The sequence below is a fragment of the Podarcis melisellensis genome, assembly GCF_964234715.1.
Source record: "Podarcis melisellensis genome assembly, chromosome: 17".
In the NCBI taxonomy this organism is placed as follows: domain Eukaryota; kingdom Metazoa; phylum Chordata; class Lepidosauria; order Squamata; family Lacertidae; genus Podarcis; species Podarcis melisellensis.
Genome location: NC_138534.1, coordinates 13,957,155 through 13,980,817, shown reverse-complemented (window position 1 = coordinate 13,980,817; position 23,663 = coordinate 13,957,155). Strand labels below are relative to the sequence as shown.

General features: G+C 44.8%; 1 protein-coding gene, 1 long non-coding RNA gene and 1 pseudogene across 3 annotated transcripts in view; 2 read left to right on the top strand and 1 right to left on the bottom strand.

Moving 5' to 3' along the window:
* The window catches only part of LOC309360385, a 115,741-nt gene that overhangs the window by 90,906 nt on the left and 1,172 nt on the right, over positions 1–23,663 (top strand). The window lies entirely within an intron of this gene.
* On the top strand, positions 1,180–23,538 carry MTAP (methylthioadenosine phosphorylase). Its single transcript, XM_081894758.1, has 8 exons — positions 1,180–1,295; positions 10,149–10,235; positions 10,479–10,537; positions 14,020–14,187; positions 15,143–15,245; positions 17,750–17,989; positions 20,691–20,813; positions 23,020–23,538. Exons 1-8 carry the CDS (start codon positions 1,260–1,262, stop codon positions 23,056–23,058), a joined length of 855 nt encoding a protein of 284 aa, XP_081750884.1. The 5' UTR covers positions 1,180–1,259; the 3' UTR covers positions 23,059–23,538.
* LOC309359665 (large ribosomal subunit protein eL31 pseudogene) lies at positions 18,493–19,036 on the bottom strand (annotated as a pseudogene). The gene is made up of 2 exons: positions 18,924–19,036; positions 18,493–18,800 (listed from the first exon to the last, which is right to left on the bottom strand). The product of its transcript is annotated as a large ribosomal subunit protein eL31 pseudogene (transcript).

Sequence of the window (23,663 nt, the reverse complement as noted above, 5' to 3'; positions counted from 1 at the left end):
GTAAAGCGAGATGAGCGCTGCAACCCCAGAGTCGGCCACGACTGGACCTAACGGTCAGGGGTCCCTTTACCTTTAAACTAAATTTGGGGGCACTGGGCAGATCTTTGCACCCCAGCTACGCATATGCTAACGACGGCCCTGCCTCTGGGGTCACGTAGCCCAACCCCTTGCAATGCAGGAATATGCAGGTGGCCCCTACGGGGCCCCAATCCTTGGCGTTCTCAGCTCCCTTGTTATTTTTGCTATGGACGCTGCATATAATCTTGCTATATTTGAATGTGCTGGGGTTTTTTTCTCTCCTGTTCTTATACTTGCTAACAGTGGCGTAGCGTGGGTTGTCAGCACCCGGGGCAAGGCAAGTAATTTGTGCCCCCTAACCCGTGGATTTGCACCCCCTAACCCGTGGATTTGCGCCCCCTAACCCTAACCCCCAGATGTTGCGCCAGGTGCGGCCGGCCCCCCCTGCACCCGCCACGCTACGCCACTGCTTGCTAAAGTTTTGCCATGTTATTATTAACTTGTTGTTTTCTTGCTTCGCTAACTTATTAAGAAATTGCTTCTGTGGCGTTTGTTGGAAGTGCCCCCCCTCCTTTATCTGTGTTGCAAGCTGCTTCCAGCATGATGCAGTTTGTTTGTGTGTGTGTGAGAGAGAGAGGAAGAGACACAGAGAGAAAGCGGCATACCAATCAAAGAATAAATGGCTGACTTGGGGTGCCTCCGCCGCGCTTTGCGCAATTAACGCGCCACAGCCGGATCCATTGTGTGGATCGCGATCATGGCCAGCAATGATCGCTGCGGTCGGCTTGCTCGGGTGTGATTTTTAAACCTGGCTTCTTCCCAGTGTTTCCACCCAGATTCCGTGAACTGCCCAGGAAACTGCAGCGACAAATAACACTTGTAGTTTAAGGGCGAATTTTGGAGACGTAAAAGATTTGGATGATTAGGAGGAAATGATTGATAATAGGACCCACAAGGGGGAGGGGGGAATCCAGGGGATTCTCTGGAATCTTGTTTTTTAAGTTGTATGTTGGATTATGCGGTTGTAAAATTCTAATTTGAAAAACGAACTAACTAAATAAATTATTAATTGAAATTAATAAAGGGAAGGGAAGGGAACTGGAGCGACAAACGGGAACCCCTTGGCTGGCTGGGCGGGATCCCCGCGCTTTGCGCTTCGCCTCCTGCCGGGGGCGGAGAGCCGGTGGGCGCGCCTGGCCAGGGACCGCCCTCCTCTCCGCCGCTTCTCCTCCCCGAGCAACATGGCTGCAGCCGCCGCCGCCTGCTCGCCAGTGAAGGTAAGCTAGGCGCCTCGCTGCTGCTGCCGGCTCTCCCGGCTGGGGACGCAACTCGGCGGCTCCCTTTCCACGAAGGGGCGGCTCCCTTGGGCTCTCGGGGAACGGGAAGGGGGCCTGGGCGCGCGCGGGGCCTGAGCGCGCGGGCGCGGCGTAGGTGCGGGCCGGGAGTCCTTGGGGATCTCCGTCGGCCTGCTCAAGACGTGCGCCTAGGCGCCTTTGGCGCGCGTAAAGGCGCCCTCTCCAGCGGTGCTGGAGTCTGGAGGGTGTGTGTCCGCGCGCGGAGTCCCCTGGGTGCACTTACCCGGGAGTAAACCCTGCTTGGGCGCGAGGAGGGCCTGGCGACATGCCGGGCTTTGTGCACAGGCGACGGTGGGTTTCTGCAGACATGCTCCAGGACCCTTGGCCAAGTGTGTCTGGTTTTTGTTAAACCGAGGGTTTTGCCTTTGGGGTCCTCTTCTTCTTCTTCTTCTTCTTCTTCTTCTTCTTCTTCTTCTTCTTCTTCTTCTTCTTCTTTCTTGGAAAGCACAGTGGTTTAGAAACACCGCACACTACAGTATTAAGAATCCCGGAATGAATACCCCCCAGATTTGTGTGGCAAAGAAAACAGTTGCCCTGTTAATGCGCTTGTACCCCTGCCTCCACTGCCCTTGTTGCTGCCCCAAAGGACCATCCAGAATACTGGATCTGCTGTCGGTGATCTGGAGTCTGAGACATGTGCTGAGCTCTCACCCTCTATTTCTTAATTATTCAGATGAGTTTCCTCTATTAGTCACAGAGGGGTTTCCCACTATGTGCCGCTCAAATATAGCTAATCAACGGCTTTTAGAAATCTGGTGAGCTGTAGTGCGTTTAGACACCTATATCATACAATCCTAGAATTGTAGAGTTGAAAGGGACCCCTGAGGTTCATCTAGTCCAACCCCCTGCAATACAGGGATATGCATCTGTCCCATAAGGGGACCGAACCTGCAACCTTGGCGTTATCAGCCGCAACTTCTGACCAACTGAGCTGTGAGTCACAGAACCTGTTCCTTATGCAGGATACCACATTGCTTTTTAGGGCACGCTGAAATACCATGAACGGCCTATTTGCATTCTTTGGATATTTCCAATCCACGTGATCGATATTCCTCAGTTTGCCATTCCTGAAAGTGATTGTATCTGTTCCTTTGACAAAATGCATGCACTTAGATACACACACAGCAGCTGCTCCTCTTGAGAAGAGCTGTAGAGGTAGAATGCTTCCTATGACAGTGAGATCTTGCTGAATTTGATCTTGTCTCTTTGATGCTTTCATTGTGTGTATTTTTTTTAAACCTATCTTGAGTTGTCCCTTTTTAAAAATTCTGTGTGTCCACAAAGTTTGAATGTGTCACACGTAGCCGACAGGAGTTGGCGTTTGTTGAAGCAATAAGTACAAACCGTTTCCCGACTTCATGGGAAAACCTTTAAAGTCATTCCGGCTTGTGATAGGTGATTCCACCAGGGGGGAACCTTGCCTTTCCTCCTGACCTCCAAGCTCAGAGAGAAGGGCTGGAGCTGGTCACTGTTCTGCTTCACATGATAATCCCATTTCTCTCTGAAAATCTGGGGGGAGTTCTCCCACCTGGAACTGCACTGGGCTTCCAAGACTTTCCCCTAGTCTTCATTCTGAATGTGAAATTAGGAAGAAAATTGGTGGAGGCGGGGGATATTCCTGAAGTCACATTGCCTGGCATTCATGAACACACATCCTTTAGAATTCTATCCGTTGCGTTTTATCTGCCCAATCAGAATGGATTTCTAGAACCAAAATGCATTTTTGGTGCAACCTTAGCAGGAGTAATGACGAAAGTTTTAGCGAATTTTTTGTTGCTTGTCTTCACTTCTCCCACCCCCATGCCCTGCTCAAAGTTGTGAAGAATATTCTTACATTATGGATCACCATTAAGAAAAAGAGGTCAGAATAGTAGACCAATACAGTGGTACCTCAGGTTACATATGCTTCAGGTTACAGACTCCGCTAACCCAGAAATATTACCTCGGGTTAAGAACTTTGCTTCAGGATGAGAACAGAAATCATGCTCCAGCGGCGTGGCAGCAGCAGGAGGCCCCATTAGCTAAAGTGGTGCTTCGGGTTAAGAACAGTTTCAGGTTAAGAACGGACCCCCGGAACGAATTAAGTACTTAACCTGAGGTACCACTGTATATATGTGGACTGTCCCTGGGTCAGGTGACATTTCTTCTTTAAGTTCTCAGATCTCTCAACCCAGCTCAAGGGTGTCATCTGAACTAGCCAGATGTTCAACTGAGAATCAGCCACAGAGAGTCCATCTTTTGAAAAATATGACCTTAGAGCCGTCTTGCCCCAAAGTGGCAACTAGACATTCCGTTTTGGTGACTATAACCTTGGTTTAAGGAGGCATTTGGCACCTAGCTTATGTATATGAATTCCGAACACTGTACCCAAATAATAATAATAATAATAATAATAGTAATCTGTCTGGGTTTCCCCAGCCACTCTGGACGGCTTCCAACAAAAGATTAAAAATACATTAAAACATCAGTCATTTAAACTTCCCTAAACAGGGCTGCCTTCAGACATCTTCTAAAAGTTAGGTAGTTGTTTATTTCCTTGACATCTGATGGGAGGGTGTTCCACAGGGCGGGCGCCACCACCAAGAAGGCTCTCTGCCTGATTCCCTGTAACTTGGCTTCTTGCAATGAGGGAACCGCCAGAAGGCCCTCGGCGCTGGACCTCTGTGTCTGGGCTGAACGATGGGGGTGGAGACGCTCCTTCAGGTATTTTGGAATATTGTGAAGCTCCTTGACATCTGACGGGAGGCGGTTGCCACCACCAAGAAGGCCCTCTGCCTGGTTGTCTGCGACTTCGCTTCTCACAATGAGGGAACTGCCAGAAGGCCCTCGGCACCGGACCTCAGTGTCTGAGCTGAACGATGGGGATGGAGACGCTCCACCGAGTGAAGGTATCTTCACTTGTGGCCACAAGTGGCCAGTAAAAGGTACCCCTGCCCGTACGGGCCAGTCGTGTCCCACACTAGGGTTGTGCGCTCATCTCGCTTAAGAGGCCGGGAGCCAGCGCTGTCCGAAGACACTTCCGGGTCATGTGGCCAGCATGACGAAGCTGCAGCTGGCGAGCCAGCACCAGCGCCGCACACGGAAACGGCGTTTACCTTCCCGCTATAAAGCGGTACCTATTTATCTACTTGCACTTAAGAGTGCTTTCGAACTGCTAGGTGGGCAGGAGCTGGGACCGAACGACGGGAGCTCACCCCGGTACGGGGATTCGAACCGCCGACCTTACGATCAGCAAGTCCTAGGCACTGAGGTTTTACCCACAGCGCCATCCGCAAGTGGCCAGTAATCGGGTAGTAGCTAGGTGGTGGTGAGATAACGGCTGCGCAGGTGTCCTGATAGAGCTTATCTGGTGTTTCTTCATGGGGCATCCGTACAGCTCTGCCCTCACCCCTCTCCTCCTGAGAACTGGCAGAGACCCCCACTGATGGGAGACAATTGCTGCAGTGGTCAAGTTGCTGCTCCTCCTCTTCTTCTTCCTTCCTTCCTCCTTCCTTCATCTCAAGCACTTATCTTCCCTCTGGCTGGTCTCCAGCACAACGTTAGGCACATTTAATCCCATTGACTTCAGCTGGCTTAACAGTACGAACTCGGTGCTGCCTACAGTTTCAGAAAACTTGAGGCCTGTGCATTTTATCCTTGCCTGAAGAAAGCCTCTCTCCGTTTTGCATAGGTGTAACATTCATTACTAAGCAGTTGGAGCGAGGGCATAGATTGCTTTTGCAGCAAAATGGGATCCAGCTGATCACAGCAGAACATAATGTAATTTATACCCAAAAGCAGCCAAATTCAGAAGCCCAAGTTGGTAGCTCTGGCTCTTGTATAACAGCGAAGGTTGCCAGATAAACTTCAAGATGCGTTCCAGCTCTATAATTCTATGTGGAAGGGATTTGGTTGCCAGCTGGGTACAGTGGTACCTCAGGTTACATACGCTTCAGGTTACAGACTCCGCTAACCCAGAAATAGTGCTTCAGGTTAAGAACTTTGCTTCAGGATGAGAACAGAAATCGGGGTGCGGCGGCAGTAGGAGGCCCCATTAGCTAAAGTGGTGCTTCAGGTTAAGAACAGTTTCAGGTTAAGAACAGACCTCTGGAACGAATTAAGTACTTAACCTGAGGTACCACTGTATTTGTAATGTGGAATGGTAGCTTCAGTTGTGTGACACGGGAACCTTTTGATGGTAACATTCAGGCAATATTATTCCAGCATTCTTCAATGCTTTTACGCAGGGTTGATTTGATTTAAATCAAATTGATTTAAATCACTAGTCAGTAAGACTTAATTTAACTCATTTTTTTTACAGAAAGACTCATTCTTGCTGGTATAATCTTAACATTTACAGCCAGATGAAGGTTTCATTTTTGGAATAAGAAAGTTTCAGAGTAGTTTTTACAGTTATATCAAAAATACTGATTTGGTTATACTATTAGAAATACAAAGACAGGCAATTACGAAATTATTGTTTGTATCTGGACAACTTTTCTGGTGTACTTTATCGGAAGGAGAAAAATAATCATTTCCTTAATAACAATTGAAACAATTTATTTAACTGAAACAATAACATTATAGCATACGTATCCATGTTTGTTAACTGAGGTGGTTAAATGATAAAAAAACAACAACCTTGGACTGATGAAAAACTTAAAACAAAACCTTATTTCCTGATGAGTAGCCTTAGGACTATAATGTAACTTAAATTGAAAACTATATTTAGAAAGATTCCCCCCCCCCCAAAGCATTTTATTTTAAAAATCTGATTTAAATTTAAACATATCCAATTTTTTAGATTTATTTTTTTAAAGCATTGATTTTTATCCACCCTGCTTTTAGGAGCACACTGGAAATTGCAAATCTGTCTTCACTTATGTTGCACCCAGTTTGCCTGCACTACCACTTCCATGCCACAAGATGGCAGCAAATCCGAAAGAATATTTGTTTCTGTTTGCTGATCCTCGTCAGGTTCTTCCAAGTTATGGCATGAACTTCAACCAGAGCTTTGGACTGATAACAAGAACCACATAGCCTAATGAAATAAATGTTCCTATTATAATTGAAAGCAAAGCAAGATCGTTTTAAATAAAAAAGAGATCCGTTTTAAAGAAGTGGGCATGGGATGGAGTTTTTTATGTCTCTTGCTGTTTATTTATTGTAAGTATCAGGCAACACAGATATTTATCCCCCACAATGGTTTACTTAATCCAGTGGTTTTCGAGCTACATCTCAGGAAATCTCGGGGTTCCTAGAAATCTCCGTTATTTATTTTTAAAATAAAATGCTTTTGGAGGAAAAATCTTTTTAAAGGTTGTTGTTGTTGTTGTTGTTGAGTCGTTTAGTCATGTCCGACTCTTCGTGACCCCCTGGACCAGAGCACGCCAGGTACTTCTGTCTTCCACTGCCTCCCGCAGCTTGGTCAAACTCATGCTGGTAGCTTCGAGAACACTGTCCAACCATCTCGTCCTCTGTCGTCCCCTTCTCCTTGTGCCCTCCATCTCTCCCAACATCAGGGTCTTTTCCAGGGAGTCTTCTCTTCTCATGAGGTGGCCAAAGTCTTGGAGCCTCAGCTTCAGGATCTGTCCTTCCAGTGAGCACTCAGGGCTGATTTCCTTCAGAATGGAGAGGTCTAATCTTCTTGCAGTCCATGGGACTCTCAAGAGTCTCCTCCAGCACCATAATTCAAAAGCATCAATTCTTTGGCGATCAGCCTTCTTTATGGTCCAGCTCTTACTTCCATACATCACTACTGGGAAAACCATAGCTTTAACTATAAGGACCTTTGTCGGCAAGGTGATGTCTCTGCTTTTTAAGATAGTTTTCTATTTAAGTTCCTAAGTGAAACCAGCATCAATAGCCAAGCTTGCTTTCGATGCTCTTAAACTTTACCTGAGGTGGTTATTTTAAGGCAGATCCAACAGGCCTGACATGTATCTTTTGCAAATTCTGGGAATTTCCTCTCAGAAATTCCTGCAAAACAAAAAATGTTTGGAAGATAGTGAAATAAGATGATGTATTTAATTTTATTTTTATGTTTTTAAGGTTTGATGCTATGTTATTAATAACTTTTGCTGTTGAGAGATAGCAAAGCGGGTGAAAACAGAAACAAACCAGAAACGCAAGTTGGGGGAAGTCTTGGAGGGGAGGGAGGGAGGAATATATAGTAAACATTAAGAATTTGAGATGTATGTAATGAACGAAAATGAAAAATGAATTAAAAAAAACATTTTTTAAAAAGAATCCTCTACAGTGGCAAGAGTTCTAGGACATGGCTGGGCAAACTAAGGCCCGGGGGCCGGATCCGGCCCAATTGCCTTCTCAGTCCGTCCCGCAGTCGGTCCAGGAATCAGCATGTTTTTACATGAGTAGACTGTGTCCTTTTATTTAAAATGCACCTCTGGGTTATTTGTAGGGCATAGGAATTCGTCCCCCCCCCCAATATAGATAGATAGCTAGATAGATAGATGATAGATAGATAGATAGATAGATAGATAGATAGATAGATAGATAGATGATAGATAGATAGATAGTCTGGCCCCCCAGAAGGTCTGAGGGACAGGGGACCAGCCCCCTCCTGAAAATGTTTGCTGACCCCTGACCTAGAGCCAATTACCGAGGCTGGGGGCGGGGAATGGGGAGGTGGGTTGGTTTTCCGTCGGTCCCATTCATACCTATTTGCTGTTCTCATCTGGTTGAGGCGGAAAGCCCCGGATTGGCACACTGGCTGCCCTCTACGGAAGGAGGAAATGTGTGTGGGTGGCAGAGTTTTCCCTTCCCTATCCCAGCCAGCTGTAAGGAAGTTGCCTAGGACTAAAAATAGGGTGATTGGTTTTTTCCATTCCTGACCTTAAAAAAAAACCACAACCCAGCACAAGAATGGTTTCATTGTTGTAGCAGGGATGCCCAAATTCTGCCTTCTTGAGGAATCATCCTCCCTGGGCCTGGCAGTTCATTTGAATGACCTAGACTGGTTCGGTCGCAAGTTGTCAGGCTCCATCCTAAAGGGACGCTATCTGCCCGCAAGCCGTGTCCTAACTGTAGAATAGTGGGTAGACATGGCAGACGACACAGCGATTTCTCCAAAGTGGCTCTTTATTTTGTAAGCTGGAACAGAAAACTGAACAGCAAACAGCTCAGCCGGCCTGCTTTTATAGGCAGCCGGCTGTCAACATTGTAGCAACAACAACCCAGAGTTTCCCGCCTAAAATAACTGACGTGGACCTGAGTGAAAACTATCTACAGACCTGAGTGAAAACTATCTACAGTATCCCCCCTGCTGGCCCAGGGTGAACTTCACTACATAACACTAACCATGTGCTCACCGGACACCTTAAAATCATCACCTGCTCTTGCTGCACTCCAGCAAAAATCTTCATTTGACCACCAACATCCTACTACACTTCAAACCACGTTGGATTTCTGCAAGGTCATCTCTTCACAAAGCCCTCCAGATGGTGTGTTTTCCCCCCCCCCAAAATAATATGTATTATTTTCAGTAAATAAAGCATAATACAAAAGAATTAACAGTAACAAAAACAAAAAATAAAGCAGAAAAAAGATAGAAAAAAGGGAAAAAATAAGAACATACAATACAGCATAATGCCACCTAATTCATTACAATTAAGTACCATCCATCTTCATAAACATGGTATTTGACTTCCTCGAGTCTCTTCCGTCTGAATTTCTTAGTAATTATCTGTAGCAGTTTCCAATATCAATATTTCAAAAAACCAGATCACAGTCATAATCATATTACATCACTTTCCTTATCGTGCATTTTCTTATTTATAAATTTATTCCCATTTTAATCCTAGGCCTAATTGATTCTTTCAAGTGATTGCATATCTTTAATATTACAATATTTATTCAAATAGTCTTTAAATTTCTTCCAATCTTCTTGATGTTCCTCTTCTTTCTGGTCGCGGATTCTCCTGGTGAGATCAGCCAGCTCCATAAATTCTATCATCTTCATCTGCCATTCTTCAATTGTTGGTAGTTCTTGTGTTTTCCATTTTTTGGCTAGTAAAATCCCTGCAGCAGTTGTGGCATACAAAAATACTTTTACTTCTTTTTTGGGCAGTTCAACACCTGGTTTTGCAGCCTTCGTTCACCTCTGTCCCAGGCAGAGTACCCAGTGGTCAAGGATGGTGGAAGTCCCACAGGTTTCCTGTTACTGGCACGGGGATTTCTGCAGGAATCAGGGTGGATAAATGATTTAATAAAAAAATAAAAATAAAAATTGGGTATTTTTTATTTACATTGGATTTTTAAAATAAAATGCTTTTGGAGGGAAAATCTTTCTAAATATAGTTTCCTATTTAAGTTAAATTATAGTCCAAAGACTTATTCATCAGGAATAAGGATTTGTTTTATGTTTTTCATGTGTGCGCTAAAAAAAAATTGTTTAACCACATCAGTTAACAAACATGGATACATATGCTATAGTGTTATTGTTTCAGTTAAATAAATTGTTTAATTGTTATTAAGGAAATGGTTGTTTTTCTCCTTCCAATAAAGTACAGCAGAAAGTTTTCTTGTATATCACAAAAATAGCATAATAAATGTGGAAAAATATCTACAACGCATGTTTCATTATTAGTCGTCAGTGTATTAGTTCTTGGTTCATGAATTGGTTTAAACAATTAGGAGGAGGAAGAAGAAGAAGGGGGGAGAGGCGAGGGGGGGCAAGTGGGGTGGGGGTAGGTGAAAACCAAACACTATTGTGGTGTAGCATTTAGTAATAGTTTCAATTGTCTTCCAAACTAATGCATGTTTCTTGTGCTCAAGATTGGAATTATCGGAGGGACCGGTCTGGACGACCCAGACATATTAGAAGGACGAACAGAAAAATACGTCGATACACCTTATGGAAAGGTAGGTACCAATAACTTTGGGGATAATTGGCTTTTTAAATTTAATTTTAATTTGGTATTGTATTAATGTGGCTTTTATTGGATTGTTATAAATGAAAACAAATAAATAAATAAATAAATAAGAACTCCCCCCCCCCTTAATCATGCCTAAATAGCAGTTAAGATTGTTTAAAATTCACTGTTGGCATTCTGTAATGTGTTGTCTTCCATTCCTGTCTTGCGTTATTTCTGTTTTTTACTCTAGCCATCAGATGCTCTGATTTTGGGGAAGATAAAAAATGTGGACTGTGTGCTTCTGGCCAGGTAAGAATTCCTTAAGCATCACTTGTATTTCTCTTGTACTGAAAAATTAAGTTACAGATAGGTAGCCGTGTTGGTCTGCCATAGTAAAACAAAAAAAAAATTCCTTCCAGTAGCACCTTAAAGACCAACTAAGTTAGTTCTTGGTATGAGCTTTCGTGTGGTATCTGAAGAAGTGTGCATGCACACGAAAGCTCATACCAAGAACTAACTTAGTTGGTCTTTAAGGTGCTACTGGAAGGAATTTTTTTTGTTTTGAAAAATTAAGGTTTGCCGTAAATGTATTAAATCAAGGCATCTAACCTGCTAAACATGCACGCTATATGCCGAGAATTATCTCCCGCGTTTCAGTAAATTATAATTGGTTTATAGTTCTTGATTGAGTTCTCTACCTTAAAAATTGTTCCTCTTTCTATAGAGCTTCCAAGTTCAGTTACCGTATTTTTTGCTCTACAAGACTCACCTTTTCCCTCCTGAAAAATAAGGGGAAATGTGTGTGTGTGTGCGTCTTATGTAGCGAATGCAGGCTGCGCAGCTATCCCAGAAGCCAGAACAGCAAGAGGGGTTGCTGCTTTCACTGCGCAGCAATCCCTCTTGCCGTTCTCTCTTCTGAGATTCAGAATATTTTTTTTCTTGTTTTCCTACTCCAAAAACTAGGTGCGTCTTGTGGTCTGGTGCGTCTTGTAGAGCGAAAAATACGGTAATTGTGTTGGACAATACATATGCTTGCTGAAAACTTACCTGTTTCAGCTGGCCTGTGCAGACGCGTTATTTTGTCTTGTCTGTACTTCAGTTTTATTGTTTTTAACGGATTTTTAAATGTTTTGAATATGTTTTTATTCTTTTTTAAATTGTGGAGTTTTGTTTTGTTTTTAATCACAGAAGTTTTTGCTGCCCTGTAAGGAAGGTTGGGATATAAATTTAACAGATAGGTGCAAATGAAATGTAAACTTTCTTGAGAGTTTGGGACAGAGGAATACGGAGACATAAAAAATGATAAAATCTCCCAGTCCTAAAAACCTTAAAATCCCAGGCCTTGAATCCCAGGGCTGAGGATTTGAACCAGAAACTATATGTAGAAAGGGAAAGGGAAAGGGCCCCTGGACGGTCAAGTCCAGTCAAAGGCGACTATGGGGTTGCGGTGCTCATTTCAGGCCAAGGGAGCCAGAGTTTATCCACAGACAGCTTTCCGGGTCAAGTGGCCAGCAGGACTAAACCACTTCTATCGCATGGAGGACCATGACGGAAACCAGAGCGCACGGAAATGCTGTTTACCTTCTTGCCGCAGCGGTACCTATTTATCTACTTGCACTGGTGTGCTTTTGACCTACTAGGTTGGCAAAAGCTGAGACACAGCAATGGGAGCTTACTCGGTGGTGGGAATTCGAACTGCCAACCTTCCGATCGGCAAGCCCAAGAGGCTCAGTGGTTTTGTTTTTTTTTAAAAAAAGATATTTATTAAAGTTTCAAAAATTATATAAAAACAAAACAACAATACAAGCAAATGCAAACAAAAACAAGTATAATTTCAATCCCTTATTTTCTTGTAACTTACTTCCCCGACCTCCTCATATCTCCCCTTTCTGTATTCCAATTTCTAATTATTAATTCAGCAAATCCTCTCCCTTATTTTTCATTTAATTTTTAGCCTTTCTTTTCTTTTTACTTAATCATTACAGCTGAAAACCACTTAATTTCTAAACCAACGTCATTCTAACATTCATTAATTTTGCAATGTTTCCTAAGATAATCCTTAAATTTCTTCCAATCTTCTTCCGCCGTCTCTCTTCCCTGGTCTCGAGGCTCAGTGCTTTTGACCACAGCGCCACCCGCTCCCTTCATTTAATATAAGCAGCCTATATAATATAAGCAGCTTATAAAAAATCACCTGAAACAGACAAAAGAGAAAACACTTATAAAACAAAAGAAAATCAATGAATGAGATCTAGAACTAGTCTACATGGAAGGACTAATGGATAGGTAAAAAAGGTAAAGGAACCCTGGATGGTTAAGACCAGTAAAAGGTGACTATGGGGTTGTGGTGCTCATCTCGCTTTTCAGGCCAAGGGAGCCGGCGTTTGTCCACAGACAGCTTTCCGGGTCATGTTGCCAGCAGAACTAAACCACTTCTGGCGCAATGGGACACGATGACAGAAATCAGAGTGCACGGAAACGCTGTTTACCTTCCCAACGCAGCAGTACCTATTTATCTACTTACACTGGCGTGCTTTCCAACTGCTAAGTTGGCAGGAGCAGGGACAGAGCAATGGGAGCTCACTCTGTTGCGGGGATTTGAACCGCCGACCTTCCAATCGGCAAACCAAAGAGGCTCAGTGGTTTAGACCACAGCGCCATCTGCTCCCTTAGAACTATATGTACTAAACCCTCATAGCGTCTGGCACACAAGGTGTACGACATTTGTCCCTGAGACGGGAAAGCAAATTGAAGCCTCTGGATTGGCCAGATCTATTGGTCCTGATCCGCAGCCACTCTCCTCACACCATTCTTACATAAGTACAGTGGTGCCCCGCAAGACGAATGCCTCGCAAGACGAAAAACCCGCTAGACGAAAGGGTTTTCCGTTTTGGAGGCGCTTCGCAAAATGAATTTCCCCATGGGCTTGCTTCGCAAGAAGAAAGCCCATAGGGAAATCTCCGGGGACCTCTTTTAAATACTAGCGGTGGGGAGCAAAGCCTTTCCCCCCCCCCTCCGGCCCTCAGAATAGGTCCAGGAAGGCCGGCGGGGGCCGAAAGTCTTTGCTCCCTACCGCCAGCATTTTAAAAGCAGTCCGGGATAGCAGGGAAGCGCTTCCCGCTATCCCAGATGGCTTTTGAAGGCAGGCGGGGGGCAAAAGTCTTTGCTCCCCCCCCCGCCTGCCTTCCTGGGAGAGCGGAGAAACGCAGTGCGTTTCTCCGCTGTCCCGGAGGGCTTTTGAAGGCAGGCAAGGGGGAGCAAAGACTTTTGCCCCCCGCCCGCCTTCGGAAGAGGTCCTGGACCTCTTCTGAAGGCCGGCGGGGGGCAAAAGTCTTTGTCCTCCCTGCCTGCCTTCCCGGGAGAGTGGAGAAACGCAGCGCTGCGTTTCTCCGCTCTCCCGGGAAGGCAGGCGGCGGGGAAGCAAAGACATTCGCCCCCCGCCGGCCTTCAGAAGAGGTCGGGGGACAGACTGTCCCCGGACCTGGTCTGAAGGCGGTTTCCATAGGAACGCATTAATTGATTTTTAATGCATTCCTATGGGAAACCGTGCTTCGCAAGACGAAAAACTCGCAAGACGAAAAGACTTGCGGAACAAATTAATTTCGTCTTGCGAGGCACCACTGTAAATTGCTTTTAAAGAGGTGGTGGAACAGAATAAAACCACGGTTTGGTGAATTCATTCCTAACCGCAAGAGGAAACGCATCTTTCCCTGAGTTGTTTGCTTCCCCCAACCCCATCTTGAATTTTAGCTTTGCTGTTTCCCACCCCCCTCCCCTCTTTCTCTGCGTAGGCATGGAAGGCATCACACCATCATTCCGACACATGTCAATTACCGTGCCAATCTGTGGGCTCTGAAGGAAGAGGGCTGCACTCATCTGCTGGTGACCACAGCCTGTGGTTCTTTGAGAGAAGAGATTCAGCCTGGAGACGTTGTCATAATAGATCAGTTCATAGACAGGTAAAAAAAAGATGGAGATCTTATATGAGGAGCTAGGCTGGGCAATCATTGAATTAGATCTTGGGCTGGAGCAGAAACTTTATTCCCAAAGCATCCCTGCTTTTCATATATGGATGATATTAATGGGGTGGTGAGGGGTTGTAATGAAAATACTAATTTGTGAATCTGGAACCAAAGACCACACTTGTTGTTGTTGTTTAGTTGTTTAATTGTATCTGACTCTTCATGACCCCATGGACCAGAGCACACCAGGCACTTCTGTCTTCCACTGCCTGCCGCAGTTTGGTCAGACTCATGTTTGTAGCTTCGAGAACACTATCCAACCATCTCGTCCTCTGCCGTCCCCTTCTCCTTGTGCCCTCCATCTTTCCCAACATCAGGGTCTTTTCCAGGGAGTCTTCTCTTCTCATGAGTACTGGAGCCTCAGCTTCAGGATCTGTCCTTCCAGTGAGCACAGGGCTGATTTCCTTAAGAATCGATCGGTTTGATCTTCTTGCAGTCCATGGGACTCTCAGTAGTCTCCTCCAGCACCATAATTCAAAAGCATCAATTCTTCGGCGCTCAGACCACACTACACATACTTGATTCAGGGGAAACCTAAGTGTGGGAATGTTTAGGAATGTAGGGGGTTGTTTAACTGGCCCACGAACCGCCCCCAAACCAAGGCACCTGCTTGGTGAGTCCCTACGCGCTGCGCTAAACTGGAAACGCATCTGTGCAGACGCCAGAAATCGCAGGCGCACAGATGCAGATGCCAGAAATCTCTGCTGGAGTGAACTGGCCCAGGCGAGGTAAACCTTGCTAACCCCTGCTGTACTGATCTTCTGTCGGCTCGCAAGATGGAAAAAAGAGGCGAATGGGTGGCATTGATACTACAGTGACTGAACATGCTGACCTTTCCTTGCCAATCAGGTGTTTTTTTAAATTTCTAATCAGTGTTTTTCCCCACCCACAGGACCACCAAAAGGCATCTCACCTTTTATGATGGGAGCTGTCCCGGCCTTCCAGGAGTCTGCCATATCCCTATGGCAGAACCTTTCTGCGCCAAAACTAGAGAGGTTTGTGGATCTTCGCTTATTGAGTCCATTGTCTGCGGCCGGAATCTCAACAGCCTGTAGATCAGCAGAAAGTGCTTATGAATGCATAGGAAGGGGTGAAAGAGAAACATGTTCTGGTTTTCCTTTCCAGCTTTATCCCCTCCTGTTTCATTTAATGTTGTTATTGGGGGGCGGAGGGTTTGCCACTTGATAAATGCTGAGCCACTTCCCTGTCCTTTCTGCAGATTACTTTATCATCATCATCATCGCTGTAGTGGTTCTAGGGGTTGCTCGTGCGTAAATCAACGCCACACCTGGCTGGGTTACCTGGGTGAACCCTTTCTGTCCGGACAGCCACTCACCCGTGGCTGTCTCAATCGCTGGCAGAAAGGGTTCACCCAGGTAACCCAGCCAGGTGTGGCGTCGATTTACGCACGAGCAACCCCTAGAACCACTACAGCAATCCGTCAGTCGGCGTTTCTTGAACTTCTTCCAGCAAAGAAGTTCTTTGACGCCAAGTCTCCTCCTACTCTCCTTGCGCGGAAGCCTTCTGCGCAGGGAGGGTGTGGGCAGCGGAGGACCCGTGCTCTCCCCGCTGGTCTCCGGCGAGGAGTCATGGAGCCACCTCGCCAATTCCCCCATCTGCCCCCCTTCTCCACTGGTGCTATGCTGAATTCCTTCCCCAGAAGATGGGCTGCTTCTATCCCTCCAGGGACGCTCTCCGGAAGCCCTCTGGAGCCCTCCCTCTCCCTCTGGCTCCGATGGCAGTTCCCTGACATCCATCATTAGAAAAATAATTACAAAAGTACACAGAGTAATATAAGATACAAAGAGGGAGAAACAAGAAATAGTACCCATATCACCATCATCAAACCTTTTATTGGCATCACATACAAACATCCAAAACACATACATATACATATATACAGTGGTACCTCGGGTTAAGTACTTAATTCGTTCTGGAGGTCCGTACTTAACCTGAAACTGTTCTTAAGCTGAAGCACCACTTTAGCTAATGGGGCCTCCTGCTGCTGCCGCGCCGCTGGAGCACAATTTCTGTTCTCATCCTGAAGCAAAGTTCTTAACCTGAAGCACTATTTCTGGGTTAGCAGAGTCTGTAACCTGAAGCGTATGTAACCCGAGGTACCACTGTACCACTTCCCCAGTGGCACAAACATTTGCTAAAAGAGAGGAGGCAGAGCAGTTTATCGTTACATCTCTAGGTTTCCAGGGAGATCAGATGTCTGCAGTGTATTTCGACAACAAAAACCAAATAGAGGTATTTAGCCACTAACTTGGTGAGCTCCTGATCATTCCCCAGTAATAGAAAATGTATGACTTCTGACTCTGGTTTCCATTTGGGGATGTGGAGTTGATCTAGAAATTGATGATGGAGATCAGCATATAGTTTACAATTGAGAACCATGTGTGTAAGGGTTTCCACCAGGTGGTCTTCACCTGGCCAAGTTCTTTCTCCTTCCACCCTGCCTTACCCATATGGAAAACAAAAGAAAGAGGGGGGGGGGTTATATTTTGTAAATTAAAAAAAAAAGGATGGGGGAGGACTTGTTATTGTAGTTAACCTGCATATTACTTTATTAAAAGGTGCATTAAAGGGCTGGTGCCTTGCTGCTTCTGTCGTAATTCTTTGTAAACAGATTTTATATATGTATGTAATTTTAATAGACGCGGGTGGCGCTGTGGTCTAAACCACTGAGCCTTGGCCTTACTATTAGAAAGGTGGGCAGTTCGAATCCCTGTGATGGGGTGAGCTCCCTTTGTTCGGTCCCTGCTCCTGCCAACCTAGCAGTTTGGAAGCATGTCAAAATGCAAGTAGATAAATAGGTACCGCTCCGGCGGGAAGGTAAACAGAGTTTCCGTGTGTTGCTCTGGTTTGTGTGTACCGTTGTGCCAGAAGTGGTTTAGTCCTGCTGGCCACATGACCTGGAAAAACTGCGGACAAACGCTGGCTCCCTCTGCCTGAAAGCGAGATGAGCGCCGCAACCCCAGAGTCGTCTGCGACTGGACTTAACTGTCAGGGGTCCTTTACCTTTTAGGTAAAGGTAAAGGGACCCCTGACCATTAGGTCCAGTCGTGGCCAACTCTGGGGTTGCGGCACTCATCTCACTTTATTGGCCGAGGGAGCCGGCGTACAGCTTCCGGGTCATGTGGCCAGCATGACTAAGCCACTTCTGGCAAACCAAAGCAGCGCACGGAAATGCCGTTTACCTTCCCGCCGGAGTGGTACCTATTTATCTACTTGCACTTTGACGTGCTTTCGAACTGCTAGGTTGGCAGGAGCAGGGACCGAGCAACGGGAGCTCACCCCGTGGCGGGGATTCGAACCGCCGACATTCTGATAGGCAAGTCCTAGGTTTAACCCACAGCGCCACCTGCGTCCCTCCCTTTACCTTTTACCAAAATAGATTTTAAGAAGACTGCTAAACTAAATTTGGGGACGCTGGGCGGATCTTTGCACCCCAGTGGCTCATATGCTAAAGCCGGTCCTGTCTCTATGTGTCCAGGTCCTTATGGATGTGGCCAAGAAGCTGGGCATCAAGTCCCACTCCAAAGGGACCATGATCACCATCGAAGGGCCGCGTTTCAGTTCCCGAGCCGAGAGCCTCATGTTTCGCAGCTGGGGAGGCGACGTCATCAACATGACTACGGTCCCCGAAGTGGTTCTTGCCAGGGAAGCTGGTCTCTGCTATGCAAGCATTGCCATGGCCACAGACTACGACTGCTGGAAGGAACACGAAGAAACCGTGAGTGACAGAGCTGCTTCTCGTTTTTAGGTTTGGTTGCCAAGCGGGGGTCCTTAGGTAGCTAAAATGGCGCCATACATGCAGAAGGGGGGAGGCGCTGGTAGGTTTTTGGGGACACCCCAGTTTTACGGAGGTACAAAAAATATTCAGAAAGGACCCCCCCTTTTGGCAGAGATGAAATTTTTACTACACTTTTAAATCTTTAGATATAAATTTCAGATTTCAAATTTGTTACACATTTCTCTTTGAACTTTGATTTCCCGCCTTTCCTTCCACGCTATTCTTAATCCCATCCTATTTACATACTGCATTCTGAGAAAATTTCACCTACGACATATTCTTCTATTTCATTTTTTTTAAAAAAATACTTTTTATTAAGTTTTCAAAAGCAAACTCAGATAAGAACATAAGTCAAATTTCCAAAAACAAAGTCCAATTAAACGTAAACTCTTGCATCCAGCATCTTAGTGGTTTTTTTTTGTTTTTTTTTTAATGTCATAACATTTTTATTGTAATGAAAGATTAGTTTTCATCCACATTAACAGTCTGTAGGCTTTTGAAAGTGGTAACTGGCACATATGTGACCAGTGTATACAGTTTATTAGGCGAATCCTCATCTTCATTGCGTTTTCTGGATAAACGCACACGGATACGGTAAGGAACATTCCTTACTCCTTTTGCCCAGACAGCCTTGTTCAAGCGGGTGTCGATGCGTACATCAGGAGTCCCCATCTCCTTCATTGCAAATTTACGGATCTCCTTGAGAGTTTTCTTATTTACATTTCGCTTTGTCACGCTCAGACTTCCTTCCCTGTTTCGGCTTTCACAAATTAACACCTACTCCTACAGATTCTTATTTACCCTCCACCCACCTCACAAGATTTAAGTTAATCCTGCTACAGTTTTTAAACTTCTACAGTTATTCCGTATATACACAGATTTATTCCACTCCTCTTCGAACTTTGTTACTTTTTGATGTCTAATCTTATTAGTCATTTTCACCAACTCCGCATATTCAAACATCTTCACTTGCCACTCCACTAACATTGGGATCTCCTGGGATTTCCATTTCTGGGCCACAAGAATCCTAGCGGCAGTCGTAGCATACATAAATGACTTGCAATCCTCTTTTTTTACTTCATCTCCTATTCTCCCTAGCAGGAAAGCCTCTGGTTTCTTTGGGAATGTAGATTTAAACAGTTTTGACATATTCTTCTATTTCAAATACAGTGGTACCTTGGTTGTCAAACTTAATCCATTCCGGGAGTCTGTTTGGCTTCCAAAAAACATTCGCAAACTTACTTCTGGGTTTGCGGTATTCAGGAGCTGTTTTGTTCAGGATCCAAGCCATTTGACAACCAAGGTACCACTGAATTATCATTTTCCTTCCACTGCTTATATTTCAAATCCTGCTTGCGATTTCATCTGATTATGGCATTTTTTAGATATTCCCAAAAGGACTTCCATTCTTCCAGGAATCGTCCCTCATGTCAGTTTCATATTTTTGCTGTTAGTTTCACCAGTTTTGCAAAGCCCATTAGCTTTAAAATCCATTCTTCTTTCATTTGTGTTTCGTCTTCTTCCCAGTTCTGCTTATTTTCTTTCTTTCCTTTCACCACTAAAAATCAACATATTTGCCCCCTGGAGCCGGTGTGGTGTAGTGGTTAAGAGCGGTAGTCTCGTAATCTGGTGAACTGGATTTGCTTCCCCGCTCCTCCACATGCAGCTGCTGCGTGACCTTGGGCTAGTCACACTTCTCTGAAGTCTCTCAGCCCCACTCACCTCACAGAGTGTTTGTTGTGGGGGAGGAAGGGAAAGGAGAATGTTAGCCGCTTTGAGACTCCTTCGGGTAGTGATAAAGCAGGATATCAAATCCAAACTCTCTTCTGTTTTCATGGGGAGGAGTATTTTGGGGAAACATGGAGGAAGATTTCTCATTTCCCCCTGCGTATGTTTTAGCAGTACAGTGGTACCTTGGAAGTCGAACAGATCTGTTCTGGAATTCCGTTTGACTTCCAAAACATTCAGAAACCAAGGCACGGCTTCCGATTGGCTGCAGGAAGCCCCTGCAGCCAATTGGAAGCCGCGGACATCATGTCAGACATTTGGGTTCCAAAGAACGTTCGAAAACCAGAACAATCACTTCCGGTTTTTGATCATTCGGGAGCCAAAACATTCGAGTTCAAAGGCGTTTGGCTTCCCACGTTCCACTATAATGCATTTGATATACCATGAAGTTTGCCAGCATCTCTCTCTTCCTCTCCCCCTTCCTCTCAACAGTAAGCTGCAAACTCAAATTATTGAATTCAATGCATCACAAAGTTTACCTGAGACCAGGGGTCAGCAAACTTTTTCAGCAGGGGGCCGGTCCCCTGTCCCTCAAACCTTGTGGGGGACCGGACTATATTTTTTTTTGGGGGGGGGGGAATGGACAAATTCCTATGCCCTACAAATAACACAGAGATGCATTTTAAATAAAAGCACGCATTCTACTCATGTAAAAACACTGATTCTCGGACCGTCCACGGGCTGGATTGAGAAGGCAATTGGGCTGGGTCTTAGTTTGCCTACCCATGCCTGAGACATTTAAATATTGTTTTAAACTTCTCCAGTATGCAATCCTATACATGTCATGTATATGGGTGGTGTGTGTGTGTGTTTAATTCAGTGGAATTTGCTTTCATCGTTGTTGTACTTCCAGGTTTCGGTGGATAAAGTGTTGAAGACATTGAAGGAAAACGCCAATAAAGCAACAAGCTTGCTGCTGACTACGATACCCCTGATCGGTTCCATGGACTGGGCAGAAACCCAGCAGAACTTGAAAGTAATATATTTTTAATTCCTCCCAATATCTTTGTGTCTGAACTCTTTAAACGTGTTTCAAAAGTTAGTGCGTAGCGAAAGGAGAGCAACAGATATATGTGTGTGCTCAATGTGTGTTTGAAAACTAAAAAACAGCAAATTAAAAGAAGGCTAGCTGGACAAAAAGGCCCAAAAGAAAGCTGCAGAATTTCAGATCAGGAAAGGGAAAACAGAATGCTGAGTTGAAGTCCGTTTTTCCTTTGCCTGACATTTTTACTGGCACCGGAAGCTCGTGATATATAGACCAATAGATTGCATTTGGCAGAAGAGACGCTGACCCAGAGAAATTATTCTCCTCTTACCTATTGCTGTGGGTGGCGCTGCAGAAATTAAGAAGAAGAAGAAGAAGAAGAAGAAGAAGAAGAAGAAGAAGAAGAAGAAGAAGAAGAAGAAGAAGTAGTTATTATTTGTACCCCGCCCACTCTGGGCGGCTTCCAACAAAGATTAAGAATACATTAAAATGTCACACATTAAAAACTTCCCTGAACAGGGCTGCCTTCAGATGTCTTCTAAATGTCAGGTAGTTGTTGTTCTCTTTGACATCTGGTGGGAGGGCGTTCCACAGGGCGGGCGCCACCACCAAGAAGGCCCTCTGCCTGGTTCCCTGTAGCTTTGCTTCTCGCAGCGAGGGAACCGCCAGAAGGCCCTCGGAGCTGGACCTCTATGTCCAGGCTGGACGATGGGGTTGGAGACATTCCTTCAGGTATACTGGGCTGAGGCCGTTTAGGGTTTTCAAGGTCAGCACCAACACTTTGAATTGTGCTCGGAAACATACTGGGAGCCAATGTAGGTCTTTCAAGACCGGTGGTATGTGGTCTTGGCGGCTGGTCCCAGTCACTAGTCCAGCTGCCGCATTCTGGATTAGTTGTAGTTTCCGGGTCGCCTTCAAAGGTAGTCCCACATAGAGTGCATTGCAGTAGTCCAAGCAAGAAATAACCAGGGCATATACATGGGAAACAGGCAAAACCATATTAAAACATGTTACCTTTGTTCCACATAAATGTGTCCTTTCTAGGTTGCCTTATATGTGATATTTTTGTATGGGCAACATAAAGGTAAAGGAACGTCTGACCATTAGGTCCAGTCGTGACCGACTCTGGGGTTGCGGTGCTCATCTCGCTTTACTGGCCGAGGGAGCCGGCGTACAGCTTCCAGGTCATGTGGCCAGCATGACTAAGCCGCTTCTGGCGAACCAGAGCAGTGCACGGAAATGTTTACCTTCCCGCTGGAGCAGTACCTATTTATCTACTTGCACTCTGACATGCTTTCGAACTGCTAGGTTGGCAGGAGCAGGGACCGAGCAACAGGAGCTCACCCTGTCGCAGGGATTTGAACCGCCCACCTTCTGATCGGCAAGTCCTAGGCTCTGTGATTTAGACCACAGCGCCACCTGCGTCCCATGGGCATCATAGAATTATATAAATTAAGCATCCAAGATAGAGGAAAACTGAAAATGTGTCTGTGTGTGTGTGTAGAGTTGGTTAACTCTGGGTAAATCTAGAATTGCTCATTTTCGCTGGGAGAAGAGGAAGGTGCTTTCAGGTGAGACCTGGGAGGACACACCTTTCACTGTAAGAAATTAGAAAATGCAATTAGCATGGCAAATTTATACATTATGAACTTCCTTTGCCTTCAGTGGGAAGGAATTCTGCAGCTCCCAAGAAATGGCATTTGATACAGAGAAAATGTGCCCTGCCTTCCTTGGATCCCTGTCCTTCTTTGCTTCATGTATTCACTATAGCTCATGGCATTCTAGATGTAGAACAAAATACTGAGTATGTAGTGAGCTAAGAGCTAAAGCCCAACTAAATCCCTCGGGACTGAGGATCTTCTGTGTGAGTCTGGGTTGAGGTCCATAAAGGTCCCTGGTGACTTGAACTTTTAAAAGTGGTAATAAATGCCAGCTTCATTATTGTGACTCTAAATCCTAAAATTACTTCCATGACTTGATTTACCTTTTAACCAATATTTTGCTCCTTTATAATTCAAGGGAACTCGTTTATTTTGCCTTGGAAGAAATTTTTTGGGGAAGTTAGCTGTCCATAATTTAGAACAAGATTGTATAAAGCATTTATACCTTTAAACAATTAAAAGCTTTAAACTGTATTGAAAAGTAACCCTCCATTTTCTGTTTGGTTTTTTTTTGTTTTTTCATTTTTGTGTTTCAGAATACTCTGCAGCTGTCAGTTATGCTACCAAAACATTAAAAGCATGGCAAGATGCTCTGAAGCTGGTTCGAGAAGATGCATCTTTTGAGAACATGACAATGCCCTAAAATTATATGGTTAAATTACGCAACATTTTCATTCTATCTGCTAATACTTTTTGTTTTGGCACAAAACGTGTAGAGGTTAAGGAGTGGAACATGCCCACCAGACTGGGAATTTAATTAATTGCGGGAACTGACAACCACCCAATAGGAATTATTTGCATACATTTAATAATCTTGTTTATAGACATGGAACAAGAAAATAAGATGTCATGGTATGCAGTTCTGACAAATTGTTGACTCATCACCCATCTCAAAGATGTCAAGGCAAAGGCGAGATGATAGCATATACTCTTAACTACTCCAAATAGGGAGGAAAACAACCCAGAAACCAAAACCCAAAATCTTGTAAATCAGTTGAATTGATATGTCTTTGTTCAGTGGCATTTTTTAAAATGCAAAGAAACGGTTTTTTGAACTGTGGTTTTTTTGTGTTTTTTATATTTTTTAAAGACCTTTTCAGACTTTTTTAATATAAGTTTATTTACGTTTTTACAAAAGTGGTTGCCTTCTAGATGGGAGCGTTTGAATGGTATCTAAAGA

Bases quoted from the DNA above. Each gene is read 5' to 3' on its own strand.
- MTAP (XM_081894758.1), top strand. From the start codon at position 1,260: ATGGCTGCAGCCGCCGCCGCCTGCTCGCCAGTGAAG. The intron at 10,236-10,478 runs GTAGGTACCAAT...TTTTTACTCTAG, and splicing joins TCGATACACCTTATGGAAAG to CCATCAGATGCTCTGATTTT. The intron at 20,814-23,019 runs GTAATATATTTT...TTTGTGTTTCAG, and splicing joins AAACCCAGCAGAACTTGAAA to AATACTCTGCAGCTGTCAGT.